Raw genomic sequence first — 14,789 nt, forward strand, 5'->3', positions numbered from 1 at the left:
TAGGGGGCGTGGCACCTTCCATATAAATTAAATACAAAAATTCGTTTATCTATCAGCTAGAATTTTAACGAATAACTTTAACATCCAGGTAAACATTTTGAGAAATAAATTGGCGGACTACCCATAAGGGGCGCGGCACCTTCCACAATAATTAAGTACAAAATAAAAATTTGCAAGAAGAACTTTAATATTCATCTAAAAAATTTTTAAGGAAAAAGAGGGGACTTTCATCTGGGCGGGGGGTCTGAATTTCTATTGGGGTAGTGAAGCACACCGGGTATTAGCTAGTAAAGCATATTTATAACTATTTACCTTGTTATACATGTTTCAGCTAGGTTTGATCTTTATAAACATTTTCTGAAGATGACCTAATGGGTGATTGTCAATTATGGACCGGTTTTTATCCTTTAAGACTAACCGCTAAACTTTATGCTTATCCATGGACTATAACCATTTTTTCCATGGTATTTTCACAAAAAAAATGGGATTCTTTATGGGGTACATACATAATTTCCATTCAATATTTTCCTATTAGGTTCTTCATTAAATTAGCCAATAAATATACTACAATCTTCATAACTTATACCACAGTTAATAAATTCTATTGAAAACTGTTTCCTTTTATCTAAAACAAAAATAAAATTAACAAATTTACTCTCGATTTTTTCGCAATTTAATGTTGCCATTTTAATTGACACTCAAGTATTTTAACTATATAATTGAAACATAATGATGTCAATTTATATCTTTTTCTCATCAAAGAATAAAACAAAAAAAAAACAGATGGCGAAAAATAACATTGAAATTGTATTTAAAGATGAGCAGCAATAAGAAAAAAAAATAAACGAAATTACAAATAATATAATAAGGACACACTTAGCTGCTTTTCAATCTCTTTTGTAAAGTTTTTGTGTTTTATACATTTAAGATTTCTGGCGATTGGTAAGTTTTTTTTTTTTGTTATCATTTTGTCAAAATCATCAAAGAGATTTTATCAACAACGTTTCTTAACAATGTGTAGCAAAAGTAATAGTTTAGCACCAACAGACAAACACTAAAACATTGAAACTTATTTTTTTTTTCATTTTTTTTTTGTGTTTTAACTAAAGATGCTGAATAAACATTTTAAATTTGTAACAGTAGACAAACGCCAGCCAGTGTCCATTTGCCAGCCTTTTCCTTGGTTTTCAAATTAAATGTCCAAACAAAAGTGGGACCACGTTGTCTGCAAAAAGAGTAACAAAAACAAAAATTTATTAGAAAATTATAATGGAGGAGGGGGATGTAAAAAAAAGAGTAGAAAACATTTAAATGGCATGTTTGTTTGAATTGAGTATTAAAAGTTGCCGAAAAAAATTCGAAAGTAAATAGAACTGATGGTTGCTAGTAGATTAAAAACTATAAAAATGTGTTTTTAGACAAAAGTTATAGAAAAAAAATAAAAAGGAATTCTATAAAGTGTTGTAGCCAATTGGCCAATCATTCAAAAATTTTCACACAAACATATCAATACATTGTTGAAATATTTTGAGCTACATTTAAAAATGTGGTAAACTTGGTTAGGTAAGGTCTGGGCGCAATTTAGCAATTTGTTAATTTGCTAATTTGAAAATAACATTGATAAGGAATCTGATAAGAAATAGTTGACCTGATTTCTAAAGAAACTATTAAAGCTGTTATACACAGTTGTCAGATCTTACAATGTTGGTCCAACAATCGTGTGAAAATGTCTTACAACCGTGTAAATTTACAATTTTTGTTTTGAAACGTTTTAAAAAAAAAACAATGTTGCAAAACAAAAATTGTAAGTTGACAAGCTTGTTAGACATTTTCTAAATATTTTTCTCACAACATTGTAAGATCTAACAAACCTTGTATACATAGCTTTAGTTTCTTAAAATTTTTGTAGGGTTTTTCTTTTTAAACAAGCATTAAACCATTCTCCTTTTCACCATCATTTTTTGAACTTTTCCTTTCTGTTTTCTTTTAGAAATATACACACACACATTCACCATTCTACCTCAAGTTGTCCCAATTAATAATGCCAGACAATACTAAATAGATGGATACTCGTATGAAAGAAAAATGGAAGGATGATAACAAAATGATTATCTTTTTTTTCACAATATGATGTGTAACTAAATGCAGACACGGAGACAGATATAAATGTGGACATATTCCAAAGTACTACGAGTGAGTATGTTATTCTTTATATTCTTTAAATTTTTTTTTTATATTTCGAATAGTGTTTAAGGGCATTTGTGTGTATGTAGTTATTAAGAAACAAATTGGCGTCATGTTAAATGAAAAAAAAGGCAAAAAGATGACAAAAAAGAAACACTTGAGCTGTTTGTTTTTTGGTATTTAAGAGTGACCAGCTGAAGTTGAGATAGAAGTAGATATGATAGACAATAAGTACTAAAATTTCATGTGAATTTAAGAAGGTGATGCTTAAAAACTTGTTAAAGTTTATTGCATTATACACTTTCTTAAGTCATAAGTCCTTAAAAAAAGTACAAAAAAATTATTGTGAAATAAGGATTTTTCCTATGTCGAATATTATTCATTTAACACTGTGTATGTTTAGTTTCTAGTTTCCATATGCATGAAGTATCATTTGAACAACAAAAATGAAAGTACTAAAAATTTGCTTCTTGTAGATACTCTTTTGTACAGGTTTCGCTTTCAAACGTAGGAAGTTCAAAGAGTTACATTGAAGATTCTAGATAACATTTTGTGTTTAGTCTTTAAATTAGAGAAGATTTTGTATCTTCTTCTAACTCCCATTTGAAGAACGAAAAAGTAGCAAAGATAAGTAGCAAATATCTACTTATCTTTGCTACTCTTATAGATTATTTATTCAATTAGAACCGTACAGATAGTTGTTTCTACATATATATTAGTGAAATAAAAAAAATCAATTGAAATAGTGGAAAAAATCTACCTTTGTGGAAAATTCCAATAAAAAAGAGTACTATTTTTCATTTCGCCAGGGAATATACTTTTTCAAAAATTAAGTTCACAAAATATACCGCGTTTAAATCTATATATCACTTTTTGTCCAAAAAAAATTGTGTTCTCAAAGAGTACAAAACAATTTACCCGAATTTGATCCGTAGTTCCCGAATTCCAAAATAATAAACCAATAGAGATTAAATAGTTATTAAATAAACTATTTTCTAAATTTTATTGAAATTGGCGCAATGAGGTTGAATAAAACTAAATTTCCCGTTTTTCCCCTTTTTGGTACTTTTTTTTACCGAAATAAATAGCAAATATTTTATTTAAATAAATATTACAAAGTTAGTCCTTACAATAGTAAAAGTTTTCTTAATGTGCTTAAAATGTACCAAAAATACAGTTTTTACATTTTACACCAAAAAGGACCGAATTTTAAAAAAATATGAAACATGTATCTCAAAATTTTAAAAGATGTATCCAAAAAATTTTCAAAAATGTTATTATGTTTATTAGTTAAAAAGTTATAAAGGACCCAAAAAGGTACCAAAATCAACTTTCTTACACATTTTCACCGTTTTAAAGTATGAATTTCTAAAAAGTACCATCTGCACTTTTTTAAAGTAGAAGTAGATTCAATTAAAATTTTTCTTCTATAACTACTCTTGTGAAAGATAATCAAGAAACCCTTTTGGTCCAATTCTCATACTAGTATGGCATACTTTACAATCTGGGATTTTTTTTTAACAGTCTGGTCCCTCTTTTTTTAAATAACTTAAATTCATTTACGTTTTATTTTTTTTTTCGTTTACATTCTTGGGTGGTTTTTTAAATTGTTTTAAAAGGGACAATGCAAAGTGAAAATAAAAAATAAAAAAACAAATATTTTTTTTGGATCTTTTTTAAACATTTATGAAAATCTAGAATCATCTTCGTCTCATAAGGAGTGTTTTAAATGTGACATTTATTTGAAAAGGGAACGGTTTTTTTTTTTGTTGTTAAATTATAATAAGAAACTATTTTTATGGAGTAATTTAAAAAAACACTTAATTTTATTTTTTTTTTTGTTATTTTAAAAATTTTTATATAATGGGGTGTGAAAGTAGACTGTTAAAGAGAGGCGGTAGAAAAAAGTTAAAATTTGTTAAGTGTTATGGAGATAATTTTTAAATTATTATTTAATTTGATTTAACTAAGTGACAAAGAATAAATCAGAGTTTTAGAGTATTAGAATTAATAATTTTTGGGAAAAAATATTACTAGCAAATTCGGTTAAAGATATTCTTAGTAATACATGCTATAGTACAAGTCATACTTACTCAAGACCTCACTTTTTAACGACCACTACATACCGCTTGCATTATTTAGAAGGAGTTTATTCATTAATTACGAATATCTATAAAAATAAGTACTTAGTTATAGCCCTGACAGCACAAAGGAATACTCTGTGCCACTTTTGACATTTACAAAAATCTAAAATCAGCTTTTTTGTGCCTTTTGTAAACAATTGTGGGAAGAGGTCTATAAAATACAGCTAAAACAAATTGGTGTTAAGTGTTGTGCGAAAGAGAAAGAATTTTTTTTTACTACTGGCGCCTTCGTTTATCCTGTACTGACAGTTTGTTGTCGAATGTTGTGTTTATATAGATATAATTTTTTTCGTCTACTAATACTTGATGTTTTCTTAAAAATGAAATTACTTATTTAACTCTTTATTTGCTACCGATCGTAGTAAGAACTTAAATAACTCTTGCATTACTTAGAATGCTTTTAGTAAAAACTTTTTTTTACAATTATGTAGGTACTTAAGTAACCCAATACTTGTAAGCAAGCATTTTAATTACTTGCTTTCAATGTCACCACTGTATGAAAATAATTGTTTAAACACTATTGTGTAAGTCAATTATACAACTTTCATATCTTTCTAACCAATACAAGTTTTCGCTGGGTAATTAGTATTTCGGTTCTTAAATTAATACCTGCTTATTCATAAATAAAATTTCATTTTGTAAATGGTTTATATAACAAAATTTCATCAGAAAACTTTTATCCCTTAAGCATAATACAATTTTGTATGAAAATTTCGTTTTATAAATCTTTCATAAAAATAAGTTTTTTAATAAGGGAAGTGGAAAAAGCCTTTAATAAATGTATCTTAATTAATAATTATTCAATGATATTCACCCTTTAACTTATATAATGCCACTTAAATATTTAAACAATTGACATTTGAATGGTTTAAACCTTCAATTAAATTTCATTAAATTTCTATTGATTTAACGCCCCTTTAACAAATCGATGATATGCTTTATATATTTCTAATACTTAAATTTCTCAAACACTTAAAAACTTCAAATTTGTAATTACATTTATCTCCGTCTGCCATAAAATTAAATTGTGTGTTAAATTTGCACATACAAACATATTTCATGGAAATATTTTAACTTCCTGCTGCGAAAAGGAATAAATAAAGAGAAACTTCTAAAAAATGGCATTTTATTTTGAATTTATGTATATGTTATAAGTGAATTAAGCATTTTGTTAAGAAGAGTGCAAAATGTATCGGAAGCGTTAAAATTTTGTTAGAAAACAATTTCATAGATACAAAATCCCATTATATACATATATTTTCTATAAATTTAATTGTGACTGGTGTAAAAAATTGCTTAACTTAATTACATTTAGAAATATTTAAAAAAACGAACTTATTTAAGAAAACTTACATTGACATTTGTGGCAAGGTCTTACCACACTCTCTTACAATTAACTGCTTAAACAAGTACTTACAGGTGAGAATAAAATAGCTAAATACAAAATAAAGTGCTTATCGTATCAGGCTCTAATTAACTATTTTTTTGTTTAACATATTATGGTTTAAAAATGAGGTTAACGATTAAAAATCTCCTTTATTCAAAGATATCTATAAATACTTATAAATTTTAGAATTTGGGTCTACAGATTATCTACTTTATTTCCCAATGGTTTCCTTCGAGGAATCTTTTCTTGTTTATTGTTGTCGTTTTTGGCCTATCTCTCTTTGTTTCCAAGATAAATGTTCTTTTATATTTCTAGGAAATATAAAACTTGGTTTTGGTAACTATGTTCTAAGAGCAACATATTAAGGTTAAAATTATGATTGTAGTGTAAATATATTATAGTTATTGTAACAATTTTAAAATATCATATTATGATTAAATACAGTTGAAATATTTTAGCATAATATATTTCATTTACTATAATATTGTTTGTTTTACATGACTATATTATAATCCAAATGTAATAAGTATGTATATGTTTTTATTGTAAACATTATTTAGTTATTGAAAAAGTAATTATTTTTCAGTGAATCATACTCAAATGTATAATTGCCATGAACATGAAAATGATTACAGTAACAATAATAATGTTAAAATAAAATAACAATCATATGTTTTTGATAACAATATATTGTTACAGTGAACAAAGTTTAGTTATAGTTAACATTGTTTTTCTCTGCGTGTTTTTGGCCATATCTCATTTCATTTCCAGGTTATGTTTTCGGCGAAAAAAAAATCGATTCATGAAAGGAAACAAAAGTCTCTTATGATTTCAAAGACAAATGAAATTTTATGTTTTCACTCAAACAATTAAATAAAATTTGATGTTTTGACCAAAAAAGTGACTAAAAGTTATTAAAGTGGCAACATATCAAAATAAATCTTTGCCAGAAAGAACAATCATATTTTTTAAGAAATAATTTCAAAAACATTCTAAAAATTTAATTCTAAAAAATTTTAAACTGCTTCAGCCCCCTTAAGATATTTTAACCCAAAAATAACATATTCGCTAAAACAAAAATATTTGCTTTAAATCTTTAAAAAAAACCTCTCACATTCTAAAACAAACTCGCACAGTTTCACCATTCTTCACTCAAGTTTTAGAAAAGTTTTCAAGGAATCTTTTTCTTAAAACATAAAATAACAATCAATGCGAAACCATAACAAATCGATCATAGTAAATGTTTTTCTTTAATTGAAATTTGTCAGGAAAATAGTTGTACTATAAGTAACACAAACTTACATACATGTACGACTATAACATACTACTGTACTAGAGAACTAAAATGTATCATCAAATGGAAACCATTATTGTCACAGTAAATGTTACAAAGATGACAAAATGTAAAAAAGCAACACCCAGTAACGATAACAAATTCGATTGTGGTAAAATAACCAAAACAACTTACAACATTTACATGGCACCTAAAAGATAGAAAAAACGTTAAAAAAACAGACAGACAATAGTTGTTGGTAGGGCGAATAATAAAATTTTTAAGCTTCGAATAGAGTAGATTTTTACACCAAAATACATTGCCATACAATTGGTAGACCGATAAACTTTACTACCAGTTATTTTGTTCTGGCTGGCAGCCATCGATATAAAAAACTGCCTGCTTTGGCACAAAGTCTGCCATTCATTTAGTCACGACAGTCAATCAATCAATCAATCAGCCAACAAAAACACACACATACACAGAGCACCACCGCCATTGCCATCACCATCATCATCATCAGTAACAACAACATTGCCAGCAATTTATTCCATTCAACCGTAGAAACAAGAATCAAACTCATACATACTCACTTAGGCAGTCACTCACTCACTTCTGTGACTACACCGAGATCCAGGTTGTGTGACAGACTTAAAAATGTCTCTTTAGTTTGCATAGTTGTATGGTACACAGGCAGAAAACAAAACTTAAAACTTATCCAGTCACTCGTTTGTCCACTCATCTATCCCGAAATTAAAAAAAAACAACAACAATAAAAACCGAGGACTGCTGAACAGTTAGTCGTTAACTAGATGGATAGATTGAAAAGACTGTTGACAAACTCTAAACACATTGTGGAAAAACTGTGAACCGACTGTGTATATAGTGATAGACAATGTTGCGAATTGTTTGGAGTTCTAAAGAAAGACTAACATACACACATACAACAATTTTAAAAGCTTTCCAATGCAAATTTGTACAAATAAGTAATGATATAATAAAATATATCTACAAACTGCACAGTGGGGAGAAACAATATTTTATTTTCGTCAAATACTTTTTATAAAAGAAAATTTATTGAAATATTTTCTATAAAAAGAAAACTATCTAAAATATTTTCTATAACAAGAAATTTTATTGAAAAATTCCCTGTAAAAGGAAATTTGTCAAAAATAAAGAAAATTTGTTTAACAGAAAATATTTTATAAAAAGTTTTCATATTAAATTTTGTAATAAATTTTTAAAAAATTTATTTTATAGGAAATTTTCGATAAATTTTTCACAAATTTATTATTTTAAAAATTTTATTGAAAAAGTTCTGTAAAAGAAAATTTGTGTAAAATAAAGAAAACATTTTATAAAAAGTTTTCGATCAAATTTCATTTGAAATAAATTTTCAAGAAATTTTCTTTTATAGTATTTTTGATAAACTTTCTTTAATAGTAACTTTTGCTTAAATATTCTTTCATATTAAATTTTTCATACATTTTTTTTATAGTAAATTTTCAATAAATTTTCTTTTTATGGAAAATTTTTTAATTTTTGACAATTTGTTTTTCAATTTCTGTCTCACTGTGCTCAAAGTTTCACATACAAAGATTTCGTCGATGGTGACACTGTCAAGGTAGCAAATGGTGGTAGAAACTAACATTTGTGATGTGTCAATAGAAAAAAAATAGTATTTCTGTGTTCATCTATTCGCCATGAATATTTAAAGTTCTATTTTTAGTATTTTGTGTCTGTGTTTATTGCAATTTATTGTTTGTATCCGCAAACAATTATTTATAAGATGCTGTTTCCATTAAAGTCCATTTATTTGGGAAATTTCTTTATTTTTGGGGGTTTATTGCTAAATTAAGTTTTCGTGAGGAGGATTTTAAAATTTTATTAACTAGACAATTTAAAGAGTGAATTTCAAATATATAAAGCTAAAAAATCCTTAAATTTAAGACATGAAGTTACAAAACTTACCGAATTTTGTATACAGGACACTCATAGACATTCTTGACATCTTGTTTATCCCTTTGAACTGCTTTAACGAATATGACAGGCATGGCTGGGAATAATTCTTTAAGATATGCATCAGCTATGGTATTCATGGTCACATCCCAGCGGGCGCCTTCCATATATAAGCCATTTATATAAGCACCCTCACGGGGAGCGGATCTAAAAGGAAACAAAGAATTAAAATCAATTTTAGTTAAAGTTTTCCTTTAGCTCACGTTATTTCCTCCTTAAATTTTTTGGTAACATCTGTATTCAAGCACATGCGATCCAATGGCCATTCATTCTTACGTGCCGTCTGTTGCATAATGGCGGTAAGAAAACTTTGTGGATTAAAAAAACCACCTAACCAAGCCGAGGAAGGTAAACGAAAATCTGCCACCCAGCCCTCTAACTCACGTAGACGTAATTGTAAATCGGCAAACCAAGACTGCAAACCCAAGGTACTGGGATAAGCCAATTTAGTCCAAGATTCTGGCACTTGATCCATATACAAGGACTGCATTAACTGTTCCATAATAGAGGATATTGTAAGTTCACCCTTCAAACCTAATTCCAATTCGTGCAATGATCTTTTAAGTTCAGCCATTAAAATGTTCATGCGTTCGCACTCCTGGAAAGCTACCAATATATAGGGATTACGATCCTCCACCCGGGACATCAATTCGGCTATGTTAAAGGGTGAGGGTATTTTATCGATAAGATCTTCCAACATACTTTTCACCACATCTTCCTGGGACTGTGCTTCTCCGCCCGTATCCGAGGTGCTGGCTAAACGTGGTTGCAATTCGAATACCACCCTAAACATGCGTTCCGATACTGTGGTTAAAAAGCCAATCTCAGCATTTAAATGCAAACCATATAAATTTGGACTTTCGGGCGGTAGATTTTCATCAATATACTCATGATAACCGGCGTATTTTAAAATACCAGGAGCTGGGAAACCAGGACAAAATTCCAATTCACCATCTATCAACTCAGGCTGCATAAACTCTTCCAAATAAGTGCGACACAAACGTCTATCACGATCATCGGTGATATGACCACCATACATAATTTCCCCAAAGAGGTAACGTAAATCCTCCCAAGGAACTCGGCTATTGGCCTCTAAATAATTATACAAAACATAAACCGATATTGTGAGGTCACCCACATTAAAGGGATAAACACGATTCCACCCTTGAGCGCCAAATTTACGGCGTTCTGCTACCACAGCATGAAAGTAGCAAAGAGAAAATAGTATGGCTTTGAACTCCGTTTCTTTGGAACACATTTCCAAAGTTTCATCACTGAAATTGTCCAAGGCTTTGTGGATATTAGCTTGCATACCAGTTGGCGGTTCATTGGTGATTTTAATGGCTGACTCCAAAATACCCTGAGGTAGAATATGATATGCAGGATCTCCTGCAGGTTCCGCACTTAGGAATAAACGATAATTGGGATTAACATCGATTAGAGAAGCTTCCATTTTCTTTTCCAAAGTAGAAAGCCATTTAGCTACTAAGTGTATATTCTGTAAAATCACCCAATGACCCTGCTGAGAAGCGGTTTCAATAGCTTTTTCAGCCACTATTTCTTGACCCTGTCCCAAGGAAACACTATGAAAATTTTCATGATCTCCATGGAAACCCAAAGTTTTTCCTAATTTTTCTACATCTTTTAAAGGATCTACACCAGGAGATAATACAAAGAACATATGAGTCTCAGCACTTGATTCTTCAAAGGTTTTCGAAAATTCTATCGAACGCGCTTCTATATACTTGGTACCTAGTTTTTCCTCTATAAAAACTCTCATTGAATAGGACATGCGATCAGGTCTGATACAGCGCATTATACACAATCTTTGTATAGCTGTTTTGCCTTTCCATTCACCCGGGAATTTTTCTTTTTCCGGGCACTCTGAATCTATGAATTTCTTCCAACGTTTGTGTGAACCTTCGATATCTTTATCTAAACCTCTGAATGCGGGGAAATTACTTAAAGCCTTAATACCACCCCAACCAATATTGGTGATGAAGGGAAGACTGGAGCTAACATTAACCATATAGGGGAAACGTAGCAAAAAGTCTAGTTCCAAAGGCTCTACCTCGCCAGCATTAATAAGAATTTGTAAAGTCAGTTGAGTTAAGAATATTAATTTGTCTGCTTCAAACAAACCCCGGGAAGTGTACATAAAACTGCAAAAGGTTATGGAATCTATAAGATTCTCCACACGCTCCTTTAGCTTTTCAGACGGTGCGGCTTTTATTATAGCATTGCTAAATACGACGGTAAAAGCTTTCAAGGAGAATTGATAAATGGGATTGATTTTGAACAGATCATTAAGTATAAAGTAAATAATGGAAGCTCTTTCCGAGGCGGGACGATAGGCTTCACGGGCAGTATCAATTTGAACAGCTGTGATCTTGGCTTCAGCTACCTTTATCTCTATTTCATCGGCAGTCTTTTTAGTTTTCTCCAAATTCATGACCAATGAGACATCTTCTAACACATTCTCGCCGGCCGATGATAGTCTTTGCAAAAGATCATCTTCAAGGAATTTCAGGGTAATTTTAAAATGATTTTGTTGTTGTGTGAGTTTAGTACGTAAAATTTCTAAATCGGGTCTTTCAGCTTTAACCACTTCAGCTAGTAATTGGTCCTCTAAGCCGTCTCGGGTAACAGTGAAATTAATGAGTGTAGTTTGAGCTTGCATTTCTGGTTTGTAATGAGGATTGGCCAGTTTGGTGTGTAATATTAAACGAAATTTGGGATTAAAATCTACTTCTTTATCGCCCATCTTCAAGCAGGTGCCTTTTTTGATAAGTTGACGCCCTAGCAGGGGATTAAGCACAGCATCAATGCTTTCGCCTATGTTTTCTAGCAGTAAAATATTGCCATTGCTAACCGCCTTTTCAATTTGTTCCATGTAGCCTTTCTGGGTCAGACGCAACACTACTATGTTGGAGCTATATTTTTGTTTAACCCATTTAATGCCTTGTCTGAAAGCAAGTATATATGATAAATATTTGTCAAATATTTAGATTTAATTAAATCTTACAATTGGGGATCTATCATTAGAGGATATCGTTCCGAGTGTACTAATATAGCAGCATTTTCGGCTGACATACGATCACTAGGTAAACCTTGATTATTCCACTCGGCAATTTGAGCATCATCACAAATCATTTCAAAGGGATCACCGCCCTCACTAGAAGGGATTTTGGGCTAAATAAAAAGAAGATTAAACTAATTTCTAAAATTTTACTTTTAAGTAAAACTAACATCACAGGCTTTGAAGGCGGGAATCCACATTTTTGTTTGAAGTTCTATACGATAGGCCCGAGTAAAACAGCCTACATAGGATATAAAACATGCTATAAGAAGTATATCTCCCGGCATGGTAACCTGACTATGCTGTAGACTAAAAAGGGAATAAATAGCCTTTTATACAATTTGTTACTTTTTGATATGACAAAATTTACCTTTTTACCGACTCCGTCCATCTAATTTTTTCCGAGGCTAGGCCACCTATCAAACGATTGGCTAAATCAATAGTAAAGGCGGTCTTATCAGCCTCATCTTGGCATTTTTGTTTTTTCGCCAAAGCTTCATCGTATGCCGTTTGCAAAACATTCAACTGTTCCTCCAATTCATTTAGACGATTATTTAAGGCTGTAAGCTTATCCCTGGCATCTTTCAACTCCTGCTCTGCCTCTACTAAGGCCCTTTCCTTAGGCTCTACCACCAAATAAACTTCATAAAATTTATTGATATTTATAACCCAAGAGCATAAACCAGCTGCGGCAGCAGATTTAGCTAAAATAGTATCAGGATTAAATTCCGGATCAGCCAGATAGGGTTGTAAAGCTTTGATAACATCTGGGTGTATATGTTTTTTATCATAGTTAACCAAACTATCTAAAAATTTGTCCACATTGCCCATAACAACACGACACGCCTTCCAACTGCGATCTTTGGGTATTTTACCTTTGGGGGCAAATAATACTAATACTGCTGAACAGACATTGACCACAGCATCGGGTGGAGAACCAAAGGATTTTAGCTCTGTTAAGTTGTTTTTGTTTAAGGTATTTAAAGCTTCTTGGGCAGCTAAAAGAGCCGGCTGAGCTTTACGAAAATCTTCTTCACACAATTTGGCTTTAGCGGTAACGTCTTCTTCTATTTGGCGCACATTTTTCTCTTCTTTAGAAGCAAAAGCTCTTTCTTTGGAAACTTTCTCATTTTCAAAACTCACCACTTTTATAAGATTATCGGCTTCATCATTTTTAATCTTTAACTCTACTTCCTGGACCTTTAAGACCTCCTGCAAACCATCCACTTCTGTGGAACAGCTGGCCAATTTAATAAGACCATTTTCCAATCTCTGGCGTCTATCCAAATTGGCTTTTACTTTTTCGGTGAGTAATTTGGTATATAAACTAACTAGTTCCAAGAAAGATTTGGGAGTAGTGTAATTGTAACGTTTATCATTAAGCAAATACACCTTGGAAATATCATTGACAGTCTTGTGAACATAAGCCATGAAGCGAGACACCGGATGACCCAAAGACTTGGGCAAAACTTCTATTTCGGATAAGAAACGGTAAGATACTGATTCCAAAGCTTCTTGAGGCCACTCATGGAACCAATCGATGGTGGTGCAATTGACCAAAGAAGGAAAATTACGAGCTCTTACCCTAAGGGTATTACCCACCGGAGAAAAACAGAGTACGACTTTTAAAAGACCACGTACTTTTTCTATGAAATACTTCCAACAATTCTCTCTATTATCCATTATACCCAGCTGTTTAACCTCATTGCGTACAGCATTCACTAGATTCTCAATTTCATCATCGGGGAATAATTCATGTATATCGCCCGAAGCCAACATATCATTAACTAAAACCAAAAATTGTTCCTTAGCTACCTCGGCATCTGTCATGAGAAAACAACAAGGTGAACTTTTAACACCACACTTGACGTAGAGAGTAGCAATGTTGGCTTTCAAATCGTTGATACTGTAATCTTTGGTCAATTGGATTTGGAATACATCTAAAGAGGAGATAAAGGCGGCTAATCTAGTTAATGATTGTTTGCCCGAGCCACCCACACCAATAAGAAGAGCATAGCCTCGGGAAGATTCCACAATACGACTTATGCGACAGACATGACACATGGCATCATCGAATAGCACCAAATTCATGGCTCCCACAAAATCATTATAACGTTCTTGGGCCTCCTCCAGTAATTTGTGTAAACGTTCCCAATCGCTTATGGGCATATATTTGTTTTCCGCTAGGCCCAAGGCAAAGTGACAATAAATGTGGGGTTTGCCAAATACCACTTCTTCGCTATAACCCTCTATACCTTTGCGCACTGCCTCGGCTATGATTTTGCCAAAACTATTGATGTCAGTTTGATCCACTAATTTGTCACCATAGACACGATTGCACTCATGGACCCATAGGCGCAAAAGCATATTGGGATTGGGACAAGTTTTGAAATTAGCATACAGCATGCCCTGAAAGAAAAAATGAGATAGTTGGACACAATTACCTTAGAAGAAGACTTACCGTAAATATATTGGCTATATCACGTAAATTGAAATTGTAATGGAACTTAACGGCAGTGGGCAAAAATGAGGCGGCAACTTTTTGGTGCAGATTAATAGCAGTTTGTACCAATGGCTCACACAGATTTATGACCGATTTGTCGAACTTGTGAGTGGGATTTTTTAAATGTTGAGACAATATGGAGTTGAGAATATGGAATAAAGCATCAGCACTCGGAACACTAAAAAATTAAGACAAAATTT

At 31.4% G+C, this 14,789-nt stretch overlaps 2 protein-coding genes across 2 annotated transcripts in view; one reads left to right on the plus strand and one right to left on the minus strand.

Moving 5' to 3' along the window:
• Positions 1–784: 784 nt before the first annotated feature.
• LOC111675651 (dynein beta chain, ciliary) overlaps positions 785–14,789 on the minus strand; it is a 36,292-nt gene continuing 22,287 nt past the window's right edge. Inside the window, exons 16-22 of the mRNA XM_023436443.2 lie at positions 14,548–14,767; positions 12,457–14,495; positions 12,257–12,395; positions 12,033–12,199; positions 9,211–11,973; positions 8,960–9,154; positions 785–1,225 (exon numbers count right to left, since the gene is read on the minus strand). Coding sequence (XP_023292211.2) covers positions 1,126–1,225; positions 8,960–9,154; positions 9,211–11,973; positions 12,033–12,199; positions 12,257–12,395; positions 12,457–14,495; positions 14,548–14,767 — 5,623 coding nt within the window. The 3' untranslated portion in view covers positions 785–1,125. The remainder of the gene's footprint in view (positions 1,226–8,959; positions 9,155–9,210; positions 11,974–12,032; positions 12,200–12,256; positions 12,396–12,456; positions 14,496–14,547; positions 14,768–14,789) is intronic.
• The window catches only part of LOC111675688 (ankycorbin), a 187,425-nt gene continuing 174,644 nt past the window's right edge, over positions 2,009–14,789 (plus strand). Inside the window, exon 1 of the mRNA XM_046948393.1 lies at positions 2,009–2,193. The gene's annotated coding sequence lies outside the window, so the exon portion shown is untranslated. The remainder of the gene's footprint in view (positions 2,194–14,789) is intronic.

This window comes from Lucilia cuprina, chromosome 4, assembly GCF_022045245.1.
Source record: "Lucilia cuprina isolate Lc7/37 chromosome 4, ASM2204524v1, whole genome shotgun sequence".
Taxonomy (NCBI): Eukaryota; Metazoa; Arthropoda; class Insecta; order Diptera; family Calliphoridae; genus Lucilia; species Lucilia cuprina.